Genomic DNA, 22,534 nt, shown 5'->3' with positions numbered 1-22,534 from the left:
AGATTCAGATTCAGATACCTTTATTGGCATAAGATTTGATATACAAAATTTAAAACAGAAACAGATTCCGGGCAACAATAATAAGGCCTTATGTCACATAGAGAGCCTCTTGTGGCGCAGAGTGGTAAGGCAGCAGAAATGCAGTCTGAAAGTTCTGCCCATGAGGTTGGGAGTTCAATCCCAGCAGCCGGCTCAAGGTTGACTCAGCCTTCCATCCTTCCGAGGTCGGTAAAATGAGTACCCAGCTTGCTGGGGGGTAAACGGTAATGACAGGGGAAGGCACTGGCAAACCACCCCGCATTGAGTCTGCCATGAAAACGCTAGAGGGCGTCACCCCAAGGGTCAGACATGATCCGGTGCTTGCACAGGGGATACCTTTTATGTCGCATAGCCGACCTACAGCAGAGATAGATTAGTTCTCGAGATAATTGACAGGATTTTTGCAAGATACACTATCTGAGAAGGTACACTCAGCAACATCTTCACTAGATGTTTCTCATCGATGCACAGATACTTCAGTTTTCCCATAAAACCACCCAGATAATGATGGAACATCTGAAATTTGGGGCAGTTGAATAATAGGTGGCTAAGGGAATCTGGTACATTGCACCCGTGCCGACAGCTAGCTACAGTTAGTGGGAGAAGCTGGGATTGAGCAGGGGGTTGGACTAGATGGCCTGTATGGCCCCTTCCAATGCTATGATGGTTCTATGATTCTACATGTGGAATGCATGGTTCAATTCCCCCCCCCCCGAGGATTCTACTGCATGTATATCAATTGTGTAAAAATTAGTCAAAAGGAAACCTTCTCCTCTTTTCTTTCTTCACAGAAAATAAATGGCACACATGTTCTATGGTACCTCATTTATTTTTAGAAGGAATAAATGTTACTCTGAAACAAAAGCTAGATAACCTTTTCATTGGGATGAAAACCAAACCTTTCATTTAAACATTCTTTTTTTTTAATGGTATCCCAATAGAATTTAAATCTTTCCTATTATTAAAGTTTTCAGTATTGGAAAGCACGAGATTTAAGAAAATTATAAGACAGTGTACAGTGGTTTTAAGTTCAGCAAGTAGCAATCTTTCCTTCAGAGCAAGATATTTTTAGTTGAAAGTACACTTTCCACCATTTATGCTAAAATGAATCTGAAACGCAGCTATCTAGTTGACAGAGCCAACAGCTGTGAAAATGAGTCCTGGAGATGTATGCAAATGGAGGGCTTTTGAATTAATTCATCTTATATGGGGAAAAAGCACCATGCAAAATTCTTTGATTTTTTAAAAAAAATTCTCTTCAGTACTGTAGTCAAATAGAGTCTTCATCCTCAGATATGCAACATATATCAGCACATGTTGAAATACATCAAAGAAATCTAATATTTTCATTCCACCCATTAAACAAGCACTGGTTTAGTTTTGCCAAATCTAGGATTGGCTGAGGGTAAATACAAAAGCCTTGCCTATTCAAGCAGGAAATGTGATAAAGGCTGATCATTTATTAAATGTCCTCTTATGGGATTCTTGCTCTGTCCTTAATTACTCTCCTATTCTAATGCTATGAAGATGTTAGTTCTATCTATTCTTCTATGCACTGTGGCAGCATTTTGCTACAATTTCTTGCTTCTTCATTAAGAAGAAAAGAGGAGGAGTTTTATACCCCACTTTTCTCCACTCTAAGGAGTCTCAAAGTGGATTTCAATTTCCTTCCCTTCTTCTCACAACAACAGGCACCTTGTGAAGTGGGGGCTGAGAAAGTTCTGACAGAGAAGATACACAAGCAAACACACACACAGAACAGCCATGAAACCCAACTGCTTAGGAAAATAATATCCCTGATCCAGACTGTTGTTGTTATCAGCCATTCAGTCAAGTCCAACTCTTGGCGATCCCATGGCACAGCTGCCACCACGATCCCTGATCCCGTACCACCTCCTTCAACCATGCAACGTTCTGACTGGTGTCCATCCTGATCATGTCCAGCCATCATTCCCTCTGTTGGTCTGGTTTCCTTTTTCCACTGACCAATCCTTGCATAATTGCTTTCTCCGTTGAGTTGGGTTACATGATATGGCTAAATACGTGAGCTGTAGTTTCATCATTTTGCCTACCAGTGACGTATCAGACTGTAGTATTTCCTTGTTGGTGACTTTTGCTATCCATGGAACCTGCAGAAGCCTTCTCCAACACTAGAGTTCAAATGAATTGATTCTTCTCTTGTCCGATTTTTTCATCATCCAACTTTCACAGCCACGAGTGGCTATTGGAAATATGATAGATCTAACCAATCTACATTTGTAGGGTTATGTCCTTGCTTTTCCATGTTCGGTTAAAGCTTATCATTGCTGATCGCCCCAGAGCAATTTGATGTTTTATTTCCATACTGCAATCCATTCCATACTGCCCATGCAGTAATGCTGAATTGCACCTACAAAGGGCCCAGTATATGTGACTGAGAAAGAAGTACTTTCTATGACGGACCACCTGGCACTGACCCATCTGGTGGGATGGGACACACCCTGGGTCCAACATGCACTGTTTTGAGTTGTACTGATGATCCTTCAAGAGCTCAAGACAATATATGTGGTTCTCTCCTGTTTTAACCTTACCACAACATTTGCTGGGAAGTAAGTCAAGCTATGAGACAGTGACGGACCCAAGACCACTAATTGAATTTCATGACAGAATGGGGAAATGTGGGAGGCGAACCGGAATACATCCTGCTGTGGCTTTCTTCTTAGAATTGAACAGTTTTGTCTCCACTATGGCGCTTACAGTTATTCTGAGTACCACAACCATTTTGAAAACGACCTTTCTTGGCAACTCCAACAAAGCAATTAGGTGTGAATTATTTAAGTGTTGAATACCTTGCCTGTTGAGCTACCTCACAGTCCTAGCTTGGCATTCTAACCTCTACACCATACTGCCTCTCCTCACATGGCAAATCTGAGGTCCTGAGGTAGTCTGAGACTACCCCTGTGTTATAATGTCCTCAGACATTATAACACAGGGGTAGTCAAACTGCGGCCCTCCAGATGTCCATGGACTGCAATTCCCATGAGCCCCTGCCAGCGTTTGTTGGCAGGGGCTCATGGGAATTGTGGTCCATGGACATCTGGAGGGCCGCAGTTTGACTACCCCATAACACTATTGTTGCTTTGCCAGCATTACGAGTACAGAAATGCCACAAAATGCAAATGACATTTGAACTTATTTTGTTTGTATTACATAGTTTTTGTCAACTTGAGTGCCTCTGTTTTGATTTTGCTCAGAATTCAAAATGAGCAGCATTACAAGCATTTTTTAATTTGTGCAATGATATGGTGGCTGGCTGTGTAGTGTCAGGTACAAACCTTTGAGTCCTTAGGGCTTTATAAGGTTTAGCTAATCAACGTGAAAACTTGGAAGTGTTTTTCAGACCAAAAAGTCATGGAACAGGCAAAAAGTAAAGGTTGGGAGTGTAATTTAGTATCATGCAGTAGGTGGCAAAATTCACCATTTGTGTGGTTTTCCCTTGAGGAAACAAAGTTCTGCAACAATTTATTGGATCATATGACAATATTTCTGGTACTGTCCATAGAGTTTTCATGGCAAGGATACTGGAGTGGTTTGCAATTTCCTTCTCCAGTGGATCACCTTTTGTCAGAGCTCTCTGCTATGACTGCCCATCTTAGGTGGCCCTGCACAGCATAGCTCGTAGCTTCACTGAGCTATGCAAGCCCCTTCTCCACGATAAGGCAGTGATCCTTGGCCACCTCACGAGAAGGATGGACTCCCTGGAGAAGAGCCTAATGCTGGGAACAATTGAGGGCAAAAGAAGAAGGGGACGACAGAGAATGAGGTGGCTGGAGGGAGTCACTAAAGCAGTCGGTGCAAGCTTAAATGGACTCCGGGTAGAGGACAGGAAGGCCTGGAGGATCATTATTCATGGGGTCACGATGGGTTGGAACGATGTCGCAACTAACAACAAGAACAATGACAATATATGTTCATGTTGACCCATTCCCCCTTTACTACTCCCCTTCCCAAAATGGCCAGTGATGGGTCTGGAGTGGGTGGGAAGGGGAGGGGTCCTAGATGAGTGTGTATGCACCTATGCTTCCCAATCATATTCTGCACAATCCTGCCACTTCTGGGGTTTCTCAAAGCCTGAAAAATGTTTCAGGGGTTTCACAATGGTAAAATAGTTGAGAAAGGTTGCCACAGGAGCTGTTTCCTCTGAGGAAGGGCAGATATTTAAGAGGACATGGTTCCAAACATTCAAAACCTTTTCTAAAAACTACAAGCACACCCTATATTTCCTCTAGAACAGGCATGACTTCAAAACTTGCAAATGCAAAAGAGAGAGAGAGAGAGAGAAAGTAAAAGCACTTTCAAAAGCCCCTTTTAGAGATCCATACTGACTTGAAAACAAATCCATCAGAAAACATTAGAAGACAAAAACAGGACAGAGAATTCTGTTGCTGGTAACCATAACAACCATAGGCTTCTACTTATTTACTATTTGTCAGGTAACCATGTGAAAGCATGCAATTTAGAGGCATTAGCGAATGAAGGCTTTCTGCCTATTCCCCTCCACCCCTATTTCTTTCAAAAAACAGTAATGTTCCTGCCGTGCTCGCGCTGTTTTTAGTTCTAATCTTCTGATTCAGTGACATTAATGGACATCTTAATCAATTGTTCTCATTTAGCTAAGTGTATTTGTTTTGCAGCATCTGGGGAAATGGTAAAAAAAGGTATGGTGCCATCTTCTATGACTGCCGTTTTGCTTTTGTTTCTGCTTAGCTGACAGCCACTGTGCACCACACAGGGCAGGAATGGCCATCCTGATTGCCCTCTTAAGCCACTTGCCTCTCTGTTCTCTCATGCCAGGTCAAACAGTCACATGAGGGGACGTATTATGTGTACTCCGGGCAGTATCCCCTGATCAATTTACGTGACATCTCAAAGCTGCACAGTACTACATTATCACCTTAGGGCAATAACAGAGAAGAACTGGGAGGTCCACAATCAATGTAAATTTAAATAATGTATCCATTACAACATCCAGGAGTGGTTTAAGGATTTGCGGGGTCCGTAGCATCAGACCCAGTTTAAGGATTTGCAAGGTCCTAGCAGAATACAATTGTGGGGGGAGCACCCAGACTGAGGTAAGAGGGGCCCCCCACGGTGGAAAGGAGTGTCACTCCAAGTGTCCTTAAAGAGGGAAAAGGGGGGAGGAGAGAGGCTACGGCCCTGATCCATGGGGTGGGAGGCAGTGTGTGGGGCCCCTGGAAGTGCGGGGCCAACAACATGTGCTACATGGATAAACTGGCCCTGTTCCCAACAGGCATTTCTATCTCAACAAGCATCATTTTGGATTACCAAAATAATTGCTGTGGTGCATGAGAAATCATGTCCAGGACCAAAGGAGAGAATACTATAATGGCTGCAAATTCTGCCTAGCAGCTACCTAGCCCCTACTCTGCTTTGACTTTACTCTGCTCTGGTTAGACCTTACTTGGAGTACTGTGTTCAGTTCTGGGCACCAGAACTGGAGAAAGATGTAGAGAACCTGGAGCATGTCCAGAGGAGGGCTACAAAGATGGTGAAGGGTTTCGAGACCAGGTCGTATGAGGAAAGGTTGAGGGAGCTTTGTCTGTTTACCCTGGAGAGAAGACTACTAAGAGGTGATAGGATAACCATCTTCAAATACTTGAAGGACTGTCACATAGAAGATGGAACAGAATTGTTTTCTGTTGTCCCAGAGGGTCGGACCGGAATCAGTGGGTTTATATTCATTCTAAAGAATTTTTGTCTAAACATCTGGAAGAAGTTCCTGACAGAGCGGTTCCTCAGTGGAACAGGTTTCCTTGGGAGTCGGTGAGTTCTCCTTCTTTAGAAGTTTTTAAGCAAAAGCTAGTCATCTGACAGAAATGCTTATTTTATGAATGTAAGCAGATTGTGAGTGGGTGGGCAGGAAGGGATGTGCCAGTGTTTGTCTCTTGTGGCACTTCCTTGCATACCCAGGGAATTGCTAATTGCCACTGTGGGATTGTAGACGAATTTCTTCTAGGCCAGGCTGGATTCTCGAGATTTTTGGTGGAGAGATCACTTGGGCATGAAATTTGGGTCACCATTGGTGAGCAGGTAGTTGTGAGTTCCTGCACTGTGCAGGGGGTTGGATTTGATGACCTTGGAGGTACTTGCCAACTCTATTATGATTCTATAACCAGTCACAGACTCAGTCTAAATGGAGTTGTGAGGATAAAAAAGAACCGAATATGTCATCCTGAGTTCTCTACAGAAGCAATGAGTTTTAAAAACCTCTGAAAAGATACTGAAAGCATCTCCGCACATCAGAAAAAAATAGTGTTATGCCAGCTGAATGGCGTAACGCTAAACATTATCACGCCTCCAAGCCCCTTCATCTTTTTCATATCTCGCTCTTGTCTGCTGCCTTTTTTCTGCTTCTCACCCTCTACATCAGCTGCTGGAAATGGTGGAAGAAAGCAATGCGCTTTACAAGCGACTCTCTTCCGCCAGTCAATCAAGCCAGGCAGCCAATCCCCTTTCTCCATGTTTTAAAGGTCCCATGATGTCTGCTATTCTTTTTAATTCATACTTCTCCATTTAAACAACTATGCATCTACTCATAGATACATACTGCTTTCTGAATGCCATCCCTTATGGAATCACGAGTCTTGATACTTTGGCGGGCGGGGGAGGGACTTTAGAGAAGCATGCTTTGGGTTACAACTTTGGGGGGGGGGAATATTTCTGGCATCACCTGCATGCTTGTCTACCTATTCGTTGCTCCAGGATGTTAGACCTTTTTAAAAAGTAATCCCCAACCCCGGGAACAAGGAAGAGGGAAGCGGTGCAAGAGCGGGACAAGGCAGGCACCTTTAGTGCGTTTGAGCCTCCATGCCTTCCCTCTTCTGGTTACTCTCCTGTAGCTCACACTAAATAGGTTGGAAAATCCATTTTATGCAGTTCCCCAACTAGCACTTTAAAATGGAGGATGTAGCCGGCCGGTTACTGCCTAGATGCTGGATGTTGGCAACGTCATATTGAGGGGTCGGAATATAACGACCACATAAGGTAAGCATTTCACTACATTTAAAGGGTGCAGAAATGCTTTACAAAGGGGACATAATCTTGAACTAGCTCACTTCACCATCATCAGCAGAAGCAGTCATAGTGTGAGCCAGGAATCCAACACTACTGCAGCCTCTGTCTGCTCTAATGCCCTGGTTCAGAGTCTCTAGTGCAGTGGTCCCCAACCCCCGGTCCCGGGACCGGGACCAGTCCGTGGATCAGTCGGTACCGGGCCGCGACTAGTCCTCCTTGGCTGCTGCCTCAGGGGCTGCCCTGCCACTCTGCTGCCGGCTCACCTTTGGTGCTCTCTGGCGGCCGCCATGGCTCGGGCTCCCCCTCGGCGTAGCACTGCGCAGCTGCTGCTGGAAGCACCCCCCAGTGGGCGGTGGGAAGTCAGAGGCACCAACGGGAAAGCAAGCGGAGCAGGGGCTCAGCCGTCGTCCCTCGGCAAAAGACTACCCCCCCCCGGTGGCTCAGTAAAATTGTCAAGCGTTGACCGGACCCCGGTGATAAAAAGGTTGGGGACCACTGCTCTAGTGAATTCCAAAACTATCTCACTAAGCAACTATACTCTGTAGGTCCAAAACAGTTGATAAACAATAAGATGCTGGGGAGAATACTGGGATGGATGGCCACAAACTCTCTTTCCCTGAAAAGCCTTATAAATGCAGTCCTCTCTGGTACAACATCTGTAGCTCCTTCTCTGAGATTTGTCCAAGGCATGATTGTACCTTGTGGAAAATCCAGATTGTATCTCCAGCTGCTAATCTTTACAAGCGATCATAACACACCATCAGACATGGCTGTCCCACCCCATGTCAGAGTAAAGCCAGACTTGTCCACTATAGCTTCTGTGTCTCTTCTATTGTTGCTTTCACTATGCTTTCATAGAATCATAGAATCATAGAGTTGGAAGGGGCCATACAGGCCATCTAGTCCAACCCCCTGCTCAATGCAGGATCAGCCCAAAGCATCCTAAAGCATCCAAGAAAAGTGTGTATCTAACTGCTTGAAGACTGCCAGTGAGGGGGAGTTCACCACCTCCTTAGGCAGCCTATTCCACTGCTGAACTACTCTGACTGTGAATTTTTTTTTCCTGATATCTAGCCTATATCATTGTAGTTGTAGTTTAAACCCATTACTGCGTGTCCTCTCCTCTGCAGCCAACGGAAACAGCATCCTGCACTCCTCCAAGTGACAACCTTTCAAATACTTAAAGAGGGCTATCATGTCCCCTCTCAACCTCCTTTTCTCCAGGCTGAACATTCCCAAGTCCCTCAACCTATCTTCATAGGGCTTGGTCCCTTGGCACCAGATCATCTTCGTCGCTCTCCTCTGTACCCTTTCAATTTTATTGAAATGAAGCCTCCAGAACTGCACACAGTACTCCAGGTGTGGTCTGAATCTCTTTGGGACTGAATGTCTTTGGGACATACCAGGCACTGACTTGACTGTCAACAAAATACTGGTCTTTGAAGATGGGATCTCTGGCCTGTTTGACTCTAAGCTTCACTAAGACCTGAAACTGAGCTTGGGAAGATTCTTGCTTGATGAGAACCGCCATTCTGAACAGTCATTTTTATATATAATATTTAATAACCTTAAACAATGCTCTTCAACTAGTACTTTACCTCTGGTGTAATTTGGATGTCCATCCACACCTGGGCTCTGGTTCTGAAGCAAAGCAAGCAAGCTGGCTGACTCATACTTGATATGATAACACTGGAAATTAATGGGCTGAATCCTGCCAGCTTTTCTCTCACCCCTTTATCCTCCTTACCCTTTCCCATACAGTTTTTGCTCACGATTCCTAGTATAGCCCTTTTTTGGGTAATAAAAGGAGATCCCTCCATTTATTTTCACCAATGAAAAAGGTGGCTGGATCCAGCCTAACATATTCTTTGGAAGAAACTCCTTGGAAGAAAAAAGATATACCTGAAACAGACACATATATCTATATTTCTTGAAACATTTATGACCCAACTTTCTGTGTGGTTCAGTATGATCCACAAAGCCACAGAACCCAGCCAAACTGATCTATCCACCATAAAGGAACAACCCCTCCCCACGCCCCCACAGATGCCATCTGAACAGTTTGGATTAACAAAAATAGACCAAAAAGATATTTGAAAGAAAATGACAGCAATATAATTGTTTCTATCTTTTCTTTTTTACACTTACCCTTGGAAATGTTGTAAATCTGTCTAGCTCTTCCACGAAACAGAACATTTGCAAACTGATTGCTGACATTACAATTAATAAGCTGGCAGTGAAAACAACTAGGCTCCCAAGCTTTTTCCCAGGTCCAAAAATCTTATACACAAAGTCTTCCAGGGCAGGCGAAATTTTTATCAGTCGGACCACCCGAAGAACCTGGAAAAAAGACAAAGGAAATGCGGTTATTGATTTTCCTGTAAGATGTCAAATGAGAATAAACACAGAATGTTTTATTTCAAGTCACCTCCCGATGTGAAGGGCCATATGGTGAAGCAGAAAGTAACAAATGTTCCAGATCATTGATTTCCAGGATGTTTTCCCTCGGTCTTATAGTATATTACAGTTACAGCACATTAGTAATGAAAGCTTTTTGGTGGTGTTCAAGAAAAAGAAAAAGGAAGAAAAGAAAAAAGAATGAATCTGCAGTGATCGACAATGGGCCCACATGTTCATCAAGGATCAACCAGCCACGGCTTTGAACTTGAAACCACATGTAAGCTCTTAAGTTAAATGGGATAAACAGCTGAATGCATAAGGGTTCTGGCTGGATATAAAGCCTGCTATCACTTGCCAAATACACAGCTCTAATTATTCATGGCTGGTACAAGAGTTACCAGTTTTACTTTGGTTTATTGGATTTATTTTTAGCCTTTAGTTTTGAAGGATTTTTTTCCACTAAAAATTCTTTTAAAAAAACACCACCATTCTACACAACTTACAATAAATACATGAATCAACATGGGAAGTGATGGCTGCTGTCACAGAAAAAACGACACAGGATTTCAAAAAATGCAATAAATAGTCAAAACGCAATCATTGGTGTTACTAGGGATACCAGTCCCCAGGTGGGATCCAGGAATCCCTTGGTTTTACAGCTCATCTCCAGGTCCCCCTGGAGCAAATAGCTGCTTTGGTGGGTGGACTCCATAGCATTAAACTCCACTGAGCTCCCTGCCCACCCCAAATCCCTCTCCACCCCCAAAGTCTCCAGGTATTTCCCAACCCAGAGCTGGCAACCTTGGGTGTTACTGAAAAGGGAGAATTATGCAAAACCAGACAGGAGGTTTGTGGCATCTTGAAGACTCTCAGATGTAGGACTAAATATGATGAGATGCTGGAAAGCTAAAGATTCCTGCTTGATTTGAAGTGCTGCAAATGATAGGTTCCCTTCACTTTCCCAGCATAAATTAACTGAAAATACATTGCTGTACTAATATATATATAGTGCAGTCCTATGCAGAGTGATACCAATATAGGCCCACTAATTTTTAACTGTGCTGTGACCCAGCAAAATCTTCCCTCCTTCACTAAAATCTATAATAGTGGTCCGTTCTGCATAAAAAATGTATTGTTATTCTGTTTTTACAAATCATGCAATTAAAGGTTTTATTGCTTTTTTTTAGCTAACAGGCTTTACAATCCTAAACAGACTTACATTCTTTTAACCCAGTGAAACCAACAGACTTAGAACACTGTAATTTTGTTTAGGACTGCATTGAGAGAACACTGTTTTGAAAAGGGAAAGGGGAAAAAAAGTACATTCAAATTCTAGGCTATCTTTATTTATAAGCGTTGCCATATTTCAGGTAGGGACTGTTCTCCTAGAATTACAACTGATCTCCAGAGTACAGAAATCAATTCTTTTGGGAAAAAATGGCAGCTTTGAAGAGAGAACTCTACGGCAGGGGTAGTCAACCTGTGGTCCTCCAGATGTCCATTGACTACAATTCCCATGAGCCCCTGCCAGCAAATTGTAGTCCATGGACATCTGGAGGACCACAGGTTGACTACCCCTGATCTAGGGAGTTCTGTTCAATCCCATACAAGCAGGATTGTACAAACCCATCTCCAGCATTTCTTGGGTTTATAGGCTCTTCTAAAAAATTACTAAACCTTGACTGCAATCCTGGTTATATTTTCCTGAAATTAAGTCCTGTTGAATAATATGGAACTTATTTCTGAGTAAACATGATTTAGAATTATGCTCTGTTATCATTTGAGTATTATATAGGTGTGATATAGACTGAGTGGCTTTCCTCCATTATACCCTACTGGGGCCAAGCCTGTTGCATTCAGGAATACAATGGGCGCTAGATTAGGGGGTGAGGGTAGAAGAACTCTGCGGACGGCCTCCCACTCCCTCCAGGACCTGGAAAGGCTGCAGGCAGGGGCAGCTCTCATGCAACAGGGATCTGAAGCCTCTGAGGGAAATGGAAGGAGGAGGGATGGTCAGGGGTGGGGGATGGAAGGCAATTGGCTGGCTACTGGACAGACAGGCAAGCCAGTTGAAGGAGGAACCACTTGGGGGCAGGACAGCTGCCACTTAAGCCTCATGCTCCTCCTCCAAGGCCTTACCAGAAATATTAAGTGGAACAGATGAGTATAATAGCATTTGTTGCGGTGATATTTACAATGCCACAAATCAGACTAAGTTCTAGTATATGTTTGAGTGTTCACATATTAAATAGGACTTTACAACATTTATTTCTTGTCCAAAACAATACCAATATTTGACAGTATCAGGTCCACATTACCAGATACTTTAGCCAGATTTTTATGGGATTCTAACACAACTCTTTCCTCTCACAGATACACAGCAACTGCAGGCAGAAGAGGTTTATCCTAGTAGCACATGAAGCACATGCTATGGGCCCTGTAATTCCAGGGGGCCTGAAGTGCTGTACAGTAAGGAGGAGGAGGAGTCGGTTTTTATATGCCACTTTTCTCTACCAGAAGGAATCTCAGAGTGGCTTACAAGCTTACAAGCATGTTTTCCTTTCTCTCCCCACAACAGACACCCTGTGAGGCGGGTGAGGCTGAGAGAGCCCTGACATTACTGCTAGTTCAGAAAAGCTTTATCACAGCCCAAGGTCACCCAGCTAGCTGCATGTGGACGAGCGGGGAATCAAACCCAGCTCACCATATCAGAAGTTGGAGTTCCTAAGCCCTACATCTTCACACTTGTTAGGGGGGGGGGGCTTCATACTTCTGTGGTTGTGGACAGCAAGAATGAAAAATGAGCAATATATGTGCTCTGTTAGTAACTGAACATGTACATCATTCATTGAACATGTGTGCTGACCAAAAACACTGTCCTGCTTCGGCAAACCATCTAGGGTGCAAATTCTTACCAGTACAGTATTAGTTATATACTCGGTGAATATTTCACATTTCTAGCTGCTTTATAAATCTCAAGGGTCATGCTTTTTCTTGGATCAGCAAAGAGATTAGCTAGTGAATCATATTATGCAGACTTCTGATTCCAGGAAAAGCATAATAACAGCCAAATACAAACTTAAACGGGGTTAGATGGAGAGGGAGAAATGGTAGTTGAAGCAGGATTCTTCCCTGCGTTCAACAACTTTTAGCCTTGTAGTTTTCCACTTCCTTGTTTTAGTATGGGTGTCCTCCTCAGCCCCCAGCTAAAGTGCCTTAATTGACATTTTAAGCAGGACATTAATCTTTCCAAGGACTACTTCGCTAGCCCGTTTGTTTTCATTAAGAGAGAAAAGGGCAGGGCTACCTTCAAAGCTCCCTCCCTCCACCAATTCATGCATTCATTCGGTTCAGCCAGCTGGACTATTTTTGAGGATCAGAGGGAGACAATGTAGTACAATATACTTCAATAAGGCTCAGACTGTTACAGCAGTTTGAAGACTGGTTTATGCATTGGCTGACATAGCCTTTGATAACAAAACATAGTTATATTTGTTGGAAATTCCACCACTATCATTCAAAATAGCAAAGATTGTTCATGTTAAAAAAAACTTTTTACACATTGAGATCATGATGCAATTAACATTTTGCAAGCAAATAAATTTTGATTGCCTAGGAAGCAAGATGGAACTCTTCTGCCAGGTTTATGGTTGAGGCCGGTGCACTGAAGAAGACCTTGCCCCCCCCATTGGGCCCTATTGGGCTACTGGTGGCGGATTAAAGAATAAAGATCAGCCCCTTTGTCCACACCTGGGCCTATTAGTAGATAAGACTTGGTTGTTTTTTCCGCGGAGCATTTGGATGGTCTATGTATAGACTGCTATGGTTAACTGGTTGGGTTTTAGATTGTCTTAACTGTTTATGGGATTTTATTGGGGGTTTTATGCTTGTTGTTAGCAGCCATGAGCCTTTGTGAGAGTGGCAGGTTAAAATACAATAGATGATGATGATGATGATAGGAAGACCTGGAATAATATTTGTTGTTCTCAGAAAAGGTGCTGGTTCAGAAATAACTCTTTGGAAATGAATGAGTGGTTGGGTGAGTGACGTATTCCATCCGTTCAGGGTCCCACAGGCAGTCAACTAGAGCAGTGACCCCCAACCCCTGGTTTGGGGACCGGTACCGGTCCATGGATCAGTTGGTACAGGGCCCCAGCTCTGTCTAAGAAGTTAGGTGCTTCAGCCCACCAATGCTGACCCAACTTTGCAGAAGTCCAAGTCACAAAGCTCCCCTTCTCCATTCCTGCTCTGACTAGGACTCCCTCATCTCACGTCCAGGAAAGATCAGCCCCAGTCAACTACAAGGGCCATTTCGCACGGCTTCAAAATAGCACAATGGTTGCTAATTGGAAACGCTACTAATTTGCCATAACCCACGACATCGTAGACAATCTGCAACAATCCTGAAACCGACCCGCAAAAAGCGCTTCGTTGTAGCGCTTTCGGGGGAATCCAGAAAAGTGGATTCACCCTCCGGATAGCGATACACTCCTGCAACCAATCTGCAACAGTAGCGCTAAAGACCTGTGCGTTACCATTGTTGCTGGTTCTTCAAAGTCCCTCCCCCTGGCTCTCTCCTCCAAACTTCCGGCGAAGCGATCGCCATTTTTTTTTCTCCGAGCGAGCGGGGATAAACGCACCAGCGAGCCTCTTTCTGTTTAGAGGCTTCCCTGGCTTCAGTCCTTCACCTTTAGTCACTAAGCACAAACCACATAAAAGCCCGTTTGCTGAAATAAAGTCCCTTTATTTTTTACACATAAATTCAGCCGAAAATCGGGCCCGTGAGAGGGGGGGGGATTTTTTTTTTATCACTCGAGGCAGCGTGCAAACGATCATACAATCAAACGACAGCTCACGTTAGGCAGCTGGATGGGTCTCTCCGTAGCAACGAATCTACCTAGATTCGTTGCTATGGGTCGGTTTTTTTTTTAAAAAACCTTTCTTAAAGGGAAAGGGGCTGTTTGGGAGCATGCTAACGGCTGCCCATTGGCTGCTTGACGGCCAGGGGCGGGACGAGCTTGGCAATAGCGCTTCCTTTCTAGCGATTTCTGCCGAGACCGGAAGCCTGTGGGAAACGCTAAAAAACGCAACTGATTCCACTACAAAGGCAGGTATGCATAACGACGAATTCCACTATTTTAAATGGCGATTTTTCATTCCGCAAACAATTTGCAACAAAGATCCCCGTGCGAAAAGGCCCCAAGTTTCAGGCTCTTCATCCCATTTATCTTATTTGTAACAACCACAAAGAACAGGACCTTTGTAAAATGGAATGTTCTGAGCATTGTACTTTTATCCATGGTAAGGGGAGCCAAGGGAATAAATCCTTGCCAGAGCCAGTGTGGCATAGTGGCTAGAATTATACACATTACATATGTGTCTAAAGGTACCTCTTTGGCTGTTTGGCTGGTAGATCTGTCATCATCAATCAATATTAGAATATCTGAGGATCTGCCTAACCCCCAAAACTATGTTGGTGAAGATAACCTTTTGACCCTCACTGATTTAGAGAAGCCTTACAGCACTCCCAAGGAACTTGATAGCCTGTGGATATGGTAGATTTCAGTCTTGTGCACTGACACAAACAGTAAAGTATTTTTTAACCTCCCTTATCATTTGCCAGTAGGAAACTTGGATTTCAGAAGGTGACCTAAATCTTTCATTGTGACAGATGCTTCTGTTGCTACACATATGTATCTTTATAGAGATGTTAAAGGAGTAGATGGCTACATATTTCTAAATACAGGAAGCATTATTTAAGGGAGCCCTAGATTTCTCTGTTCCCTTTTGCCAACTTCTGCCAGGGAGTGAAGACCCCCCCCCCCTGTATTTGGCATACTCTTAATGATCCCTTCTTTCTAACCAATGTTTGTTTGTATTTTAATTGTTTTGTATGTGTTTAAACTGTTTTTCTGACTCTTGTAAAATTTGTTTTAATGCTGTATGTTGGGGGATTGATTTTAATGGTTTTATAATTTAATTTTATTACGTGTGGTTTAAATTGTTAGCTGCCTTGGTGGAATATAAATTTTGTAAATTAATAAACAGTAACTATGTTATGCTGGGGTACTGAAAAAAATAATTTTTACAGTGCAGTAAAGTCTTCCCAATCTCAAAATGGAAAAGGGCAACTCTTCTTTCTGATATATCCAAGGAGATCTCTTTTGCCTTGGAAGAGTGGGTATTGCTTGTTAAAAACCCATAGAGCCTGGTTTATGAGGACTTAGAAGAGCATACAAATATTGTTAATTATCCGAAGACTTGGTCCCCCTAATTAATCAAGTACTCAAATATGTTAATATTATTATTCAAAACCTTGAAGAAAGTATCTTTTAATAAAATTAGCACAATTATTACCCCTTCTTTCTCACAGAATCATAGAGTAGGGAGGGAACTTCAGGGTCATCTAGTCCAACCGCCTGCATAGTGCAGGAACTCACAACTACCTGCCCACACACAGTGACCCCAATTTCTTGCTCAAGTAACCAAAAATCTCGAGAATCCAGCCTGGCCTGGAGGAAATTCACCTATTATCCCACAGTGGCAATTAGCAATTCCCTGGTTGTGCAAGGAAGGGCCACAAGAGACAAACACTGGCACATCCCTTCCTGCCCACCCACTCACAATCTGCCTAAGTTCATAAAATCAGCATTTCGGTCAGATGACAATCTAGCCTCTGCTTAAAAACTTCCAAAGAAGGAGAACTCACTACCATCCGAGGAAACCTGTTCCACCGAGGAACCACTCTGTCAGGAACTTCTTCTGGACGTTTAGCCAAAAATTCTTTTGAATTAATTTAAACCCACTGGTTCTGGTCTGATCCTCTGGGACAACAAAAAACAATTCTGCTCCATCTTCTATGTGACAGCCCCTCAAGTATTTGAAGATTGTTATCATATTACCTCTTAGTCATCTGCTCTCCAGGCTAAATAGATCAAACTCCCTCAACCTTTCTTCATACAACTTGGTCTCCAAACCACCAACTTTGTAGCCGTCCTCTGGACACGCTCCAGTTTGTCTACATCTTTCTTCAGTTGTGGTGCCCCAAACTGAACACAGTACTCCCTAGTGAGGTCTAACCAGAGTGGAGTAAAGTGGTGACATTACCTCGTATGATCTGGATGCTATACTTCTTTTCATACAGCCCAAAATCCTGTTTGCAAAATATGGAATATTTTCCATTACCACAGTGGTCCCCAACCTGCGGGCCATGGTGCCAGGCCGCGGCTCCCTCTCCCCGCCCCCCCGCAGTAAAAAACTTCCCAGGCCGCAAGCTTGCGGCCCGGGAAGCTTCTTACTGCGGGAGGGCGGGGAGAGGAAATCAGGGCCGCGCATGCGGGGGGCGTGCCCGCGCATCGTGCCCGCGCAAATGCGCGATGCGCGCCCGAAATCGCACGTGCACTGCACTTTTGCGCATGCGCGCGTGCTCGAAAGTGCCGCGCATGCGCTATTTCTGCCACGTATGACGCATTCACGCATGCGCAATGCGTGGGCGCGGTCCACGCATGCGTGGCCCACGGGCGCGGCCTGCTGCCCTGCCGTTCCCCAGCCTCAGAAAGGTTGGGGACCACTGCATTACCAAAATGCAGCCCAGTAAAAAAAAAAAAAAGTGAAAATGAACACAAATGGACACATTCTAAACCAGTGGTCCGCAACCTTTTTCAGGCTGTGGACCAGCGGCGGCGGGGAGGGCGATCGGCCGGCTGTGCATGCCATGTGTCGCGCATGTGCGTTTGCGATCGCGCATGGCGCAAACACGCATGTGCGGCCCTGCGGAGGCAGGGAGCTGCGGCCCGGTGTCAGGGACCACCGTTCTAAACCATCATTACTCTAGACATTCCACCGTTTAAATATGCAAGGAACTTAATTGCAGTAGAGCAAAATCAGCTACAGTTCCTTACTGTTTTTACAGTGAAGAGAAACCTGTCATTATTTCACCAGCTTGAGAGGCAATCAACTTTGGATATGAACCTGAAAGAAAAGCTATCTGTTTTCTTTTGCATCAAATGTGAGGCTACGGCTGAGATATCTGGGACAGCTGTGTAATTTACAAAGCAGCTAGTTCTCTGGGAGCCATCTCTTCTGGAGGGAAGGAGAGTTTTTAATTTGCAATTAACAATTAATCTGTGGTCCCACATTTTAGTAACTGAGAATGGAGTCATTAAACTTTTAAAATGCTGCATAATTTAGGAATCTGTGCCCACTTTTACAACGGTGGCCCATTGTGTGTCACTAGTTTCATTTCATAAATGCCGATTGCTTTCTATGAAATTGGACCCTGAGGAACTATTCTATCAAGAAGCCCTTTAGCAGTCAGCAGCAATATACATTTTAATGGTAGATAAAATACAGACAGTCCTTCTGATTTAAGAGGCCTCTTAAGTGTTCATAGTTTCTCGTAGACTGAACAAGAGCTGTACTTCTACAGTGTAAAGGTTTTTGAAAAGTTAAAAACCAAAACAACTATGCCTGAGAAAGGTAAGAAGCGAAGGCAACCTCCAGCCAACTTTAAGCCTTTTAAGTGTCAACAGTAGAGACTTAAGCAATTGCTGAATTCTATCAATGAAAACCGTAGGATTGAAAGATACTTGCCTTTGGGTGATTATGTCCATATTTATTTGTTCAAAAATATTTGTTGACCCAAACTGGTCCACAAAGTAACCTACAGTTAAAACCTATCATGCTGGAAATATCTGACTGCCTTTCACACATCACAACTTAAAACATTGGCAGCTGCTCCAGGTAAAACACCAGGGCCCATTACGAACACTTTAGTTAATGCACTTTAAATGCACTTTAGAAGTAGATTTTCCTGTTCTGCACAGGAAAATCCAACTGCAAAAGTACACTGAAAGTGCATTATCCTACACATACGGACTGGGCCCTGGATTCAAAATTCAGCAACAGGTATCATAATGAGGACTCCAAAAGCTTTCTCAAGGAACAGTTTTACCTGAATCCTAAAAACATACAAAACCAAACATTTCTCCCTCCTCAGAAGAGAGTTCCATAACTCTGATCCTGCCCTGTGCCCTTTAGCCACATGCCAAATGTGCATTTGGGCAGCATCAAAGCAAGACTTCTGTTACCAATTGTAGCATGCCTATGAAAGAAGGTAGGTGCATGAGGGTAGGAATCCCACTACTCTAACACTTACAAGCTCCAAAGAGCCTTCCTGGTGGGTGGCACTGGCTCTTTCAATGGCCAGAGCAGCCTTAGTATCCCAGGGTGTGATCTTTGACCAAAAGGCGCAGAGGGAAGACTGGGCAGGAGGGAGGAGGACAGCTTGGCCAATTCTAGAGCTAGCCATACCTGGTCTTTCCTCAGCAGGGAGGCAGGGCTGTGCTGCCAAGCTCCATCTGCTGACAGCCTGCAGCTGAAGCATCCCCAATGCTCATAGGCCCGGTGTGACTGTTGAGTGGCCTTTTGAGGCATCGAGGGAGAGCAGAACTCAAGGGGAGGAGGCCCATGTGGGAGGCCCAATCCTGCCTATTCACCACCTTCCATGAAGATCTGCTCAATCTCATGAAGCCTTGGATGAGGCTGGGGCCACCCCACTTCCAGATGCTCCCTTTTGAAGACAGGCATCAGGTAAGCTGTGGAAGACAGACCATGACAGGCCAGGGGATAGCATCTCCTGCAGTGTGGTTTAAACAATGCTGCAGAAGAAGCCAAGCCAGCCCCAAGATTAAAAAGAAAAAAAATGGAATTTTTATTCTTATGTCTACTAGATCTGAAAAAAATCAGGATTTCCAACAAAATCCTGGATCTGAATGCTGTACCGATATTGGGATCCCAGATGTTTGAGAAAAATGGGAACTTTTTCAGATCCAAAGAAGCTGAAAATCAGATCCACAGAAGCTGAAAAATAGCAAAGTAGGGTAGAAATTGCACACACACACCCCAATCCTAACAGTAGGTCATGTCCCCAGTGAAGAGAAAAGTGGGGCATAAATAAAGCTAATAAATCATTCTGCTACTTAATTTATGACTGAACATTTACCTCCCCGCTAGGTGTACATGTACTGAGAATGTGCTGCCATTCACAGTTTCTCAACCCCAGGAGTGGTTTAAGGATTTGTGGGGCCTGTAGCAACAGAGCTAGTTTAAGATATGTGGGGCCTAGCAGAGTACAATTGTGGTGGTAGCAGCTAAACAGGAGGCAGGAAGCGCCCCACTCCCCACCCCAGTGGAAAGAGATATCACTCCAAGTGTCCTTAAAGAGGGAAGTTGTGAAAAGAGAGAAGCTACAGCCTGATTGATACGTGGGGGGGGGGGGGGAGACATTGCATCGGGCCCCTGGAAGCACAGGGCTCGTAGCATGTGCTGCGTGTGCTACATGGATAAACGGGTCCTGCTCAACCCCAATATATGAATGGGAGGCTCAAGTATGATCTTCACCTGAGATAATGTACATGGATGCATATTAAACTGTCCATTCATATCACGGACCAAATGGCTCTGAAAATACATTTATTTTTCAATGTTCAAAGCATTTCGCAATACTACTGCTAATTATTGTCCCCGTAGCACAAATGGAGGGAGGGAGGGAGGGAGGGAGGGAGGGAGGGAGGGAGAGAGAGAGAGAGAGAGAGAGAGAGAGAGAGAGAGAGAGAGAGAGAGAGAGAGAGAGAGAGAGAGAGAGAGAGAATGGCTCGTCTAGGTTTGTCTACTGTCTTCATAGCAAAAGCAAGATTTAAACAAAGGAATTCCAGTTCACAGTTCCCCTGCTTAGCCGCTACACTATACCAGCTCCCTCGATAGGTGTTCTGATTTATTTAAAGCAGTGAAAGTGAGCAATAAGCTGGTTAAAATGACTGGGGGGTGCAACAGTTTCTGAAAGGCAAAAGAACTACCCCAAGAACGAACGCTATAAATAAACCACCATCTGATACTTGCAAAAGCGTGGAAAGTCACTTGCTACGAGGCACTTCGCTGTGTGGTAGGGATGCTATTTCTGCGTGGCCAAATGCCAGGGCGTACCAGCATCAGTTTTTCAGAACCACATGGAATGGGTAGATGAAATGACAGCACTGCTTTCTATTGGTGTGGGAAGTGATCATGACATCTGTCGTATAGCTTGTGATGGAGCAACATTCAGTGGCAACCATATTGCAAAACTAATATTTGAATCAGGCCTTTTCTTCTAAGCATATGAAAGCTTCAGACACTAACATTAAAGGCTAATTACCATAATTTCACTGCCAGTGACTGGCAAGCTTGGTTGCTCAGTCCCTAGGCTGTTTTATAACTATAAAGTGAAAAATTCCTCCTTGGGTTCAGCTGAATGCAAACCTATTGCAAACTATCACAAAATGGGTTGAATCAGTGACAATCTATCGGTCAGGACCCAAAATGGACGGGGACTCTTTCACAGGTGGGTCATGAGGCCAGGAGGGAGGAGAAGGAATTGAATGAGTTGGATGAGGAGGTCCTAGGAGGCTGGATGGCAAATTGGGAGTTATGGTATTCCTTCCTCTATTTTATCCTTGTAGCCACCTCGTGAGGTTCTTTGAGGTACATTATGCTGAGTGACTAGCCCAACAGCTCTCAGTGAGTTCTATGGATGGGTAGGGATTTGAACCTGCATCCCCCTGTCCTGCACTGCCTACAAGGAAAAAATCAACCAATTGGTCAGAGGAAAAAAAATTATTCAATCTGAAGGTTGTAGAAAAGCTTTGAGCAGCCTGAAGTTGAGCTTGGTTAATAGTAAACCTCATGAGCCTCTTGTGGCGCAGAATTGTAAGGCAACCGTCTGAAAGCTCTGCCCATGAGGCTGGGAGTTCGATCCCAGCAGCCGGCTCAAGGTTGACTCAAGCCTTCCATCCTTCCGAGGTTGGTAAAATGAGTACCCAGCTTGCTGGGGGGTAAACAGTAATGACTGGGGAAGGCACTGGCAAACCACCCCATATTGAGTCTGCCATGAAAACGCTAGAGGGCGTCACCCCAAGGGTCAGACATGACTCAGTGCTTGCACAGGGGATACCTTTACCATTTAATAGTAAACAAATAATTCCAAAAATATGTACTGGGGTTTTCTGTTTTTAAAAATAAAATAAAATGGGGGATTGTGTACAATGACTTAATATGAGCTGACATTCATTGTCTTATCACTTGTGAAAAGGCTCACCTTCACATTTTATGGATGCAGTAGGATCAGGAATTTATTTATGTGCTAAAATTTAAAAATCTTATATAATCAAAAGGTATTTTAGAGTTGGCACTTTTTTGTGGATGGATTTTTGCTGAGTCTCATTTGCTGAATATGGAAAGTTTTTGTATTTCCATAACTTCTGAAGACAGAACCTTTTCTCAGTTGACTGCACCCTGGCTTACGGATTTTTAAAACATTTATCTGCACCATTCATTATTTACCCTTTATGTATTATTAATTACTTGTCATTCACTTCAAATTTGTTTATAAATAATGTATGAGAGTGGCTGGGCTTTTCTTTTCTTTTTTTAAAAAAAGCAGAAATTCATTGTAGTATTGGCCATGGCGTAACATAGATTTATTTCATTTTAATTTTTTTGTCTCTCTGGGAACCATCGTTTTGGCTTAGCTCATTGAAACTGCTTTCTCTCTCTGGGCCTTCTTATCATGCCAAATTATCTGTTTAACCTGAAAATGTTGCAGTTATGTGCCCTGGGTTGGCAAATAAACAAAGAAAGCAATTGGGTTTGAATTCAATAGCAAGAGTTAGTCTACTGTGCTCGATAATTAGAAGCCTGCGGTCAAAGAGTTGGCTGGCTAGTTACTATCAGTGTGGGAACTTAACTCCCACTGTTTCTTGGCCCTCTTTGCCCCCTCTTGGCTGATGGGTCATAGCACTGAACTGACAGCAACAAGTTCAAATGGGCAGAATTCCTCATATGGTTTCAAAGCCAGCTTAATGCAATACACTACAGTGCAGGCCAATCTCAAGGCCTAGAATGGTGGGTCTAAACTTTTTTACTTTGATTTTAAGTGCCTCAGCACAGCAGCTTTCATCTCAAAAATATACAAGAGCAAATTTAAGCA

At 43.8% G+C, this 22,534-nt stretch overlaps 1 protein-coding gene across 7 annotated transcripts in view; it reads right to left on the bottom strand.

The window, feature by feature from the left end:
• NALCN (sodium leak channel, non-selective) overlaps nucleotides 1–22,534 on the bottom strand; it is a 315,418-nt gene that overhangs the window by 114,141 nt on the left and 178,743 nt on the right. For all 7 annotated transcript variants that reach the window (XR_013232146.1, XM_077343802.1, XM_077343798.1 and 4 more), the window contains one exon: nucleotides 9,262–9,453. Coding sequence is in view for 6 of the 7 variants with exons in the window: in XM_077343802.1 (XP_077199917.1) it covers nucleotides 9,262–9,453 (192 nt within the window). In the remaining variant the exon portion in view is untranslated. The remainder of the gene's footprint in view (nucleotides 1–9,261; nucleotides 9,454–22,534) is intronic.

The sequence above is a fragment of the Paroedura picta genome, chromosome 6, assembly GCF_049243985.1.
Source record: "Paroedura picta isolate Pp20150507F chromosome 6, Ppicta_v3.0, whole genome shotgun sequence".
Taxonomy (NCBI): domain Eukaryota; kingdom Metazoa; phylum Chordata; class Lepidosauria; order Squamata; family Gekkonidae; genus Paroedura; species Paroedura picta.
The sequence above is the reverse complement of the archived record's forward strand: the minus strand, read 5'-3'. Positions and strand labels throughout refer to the sequence as shown.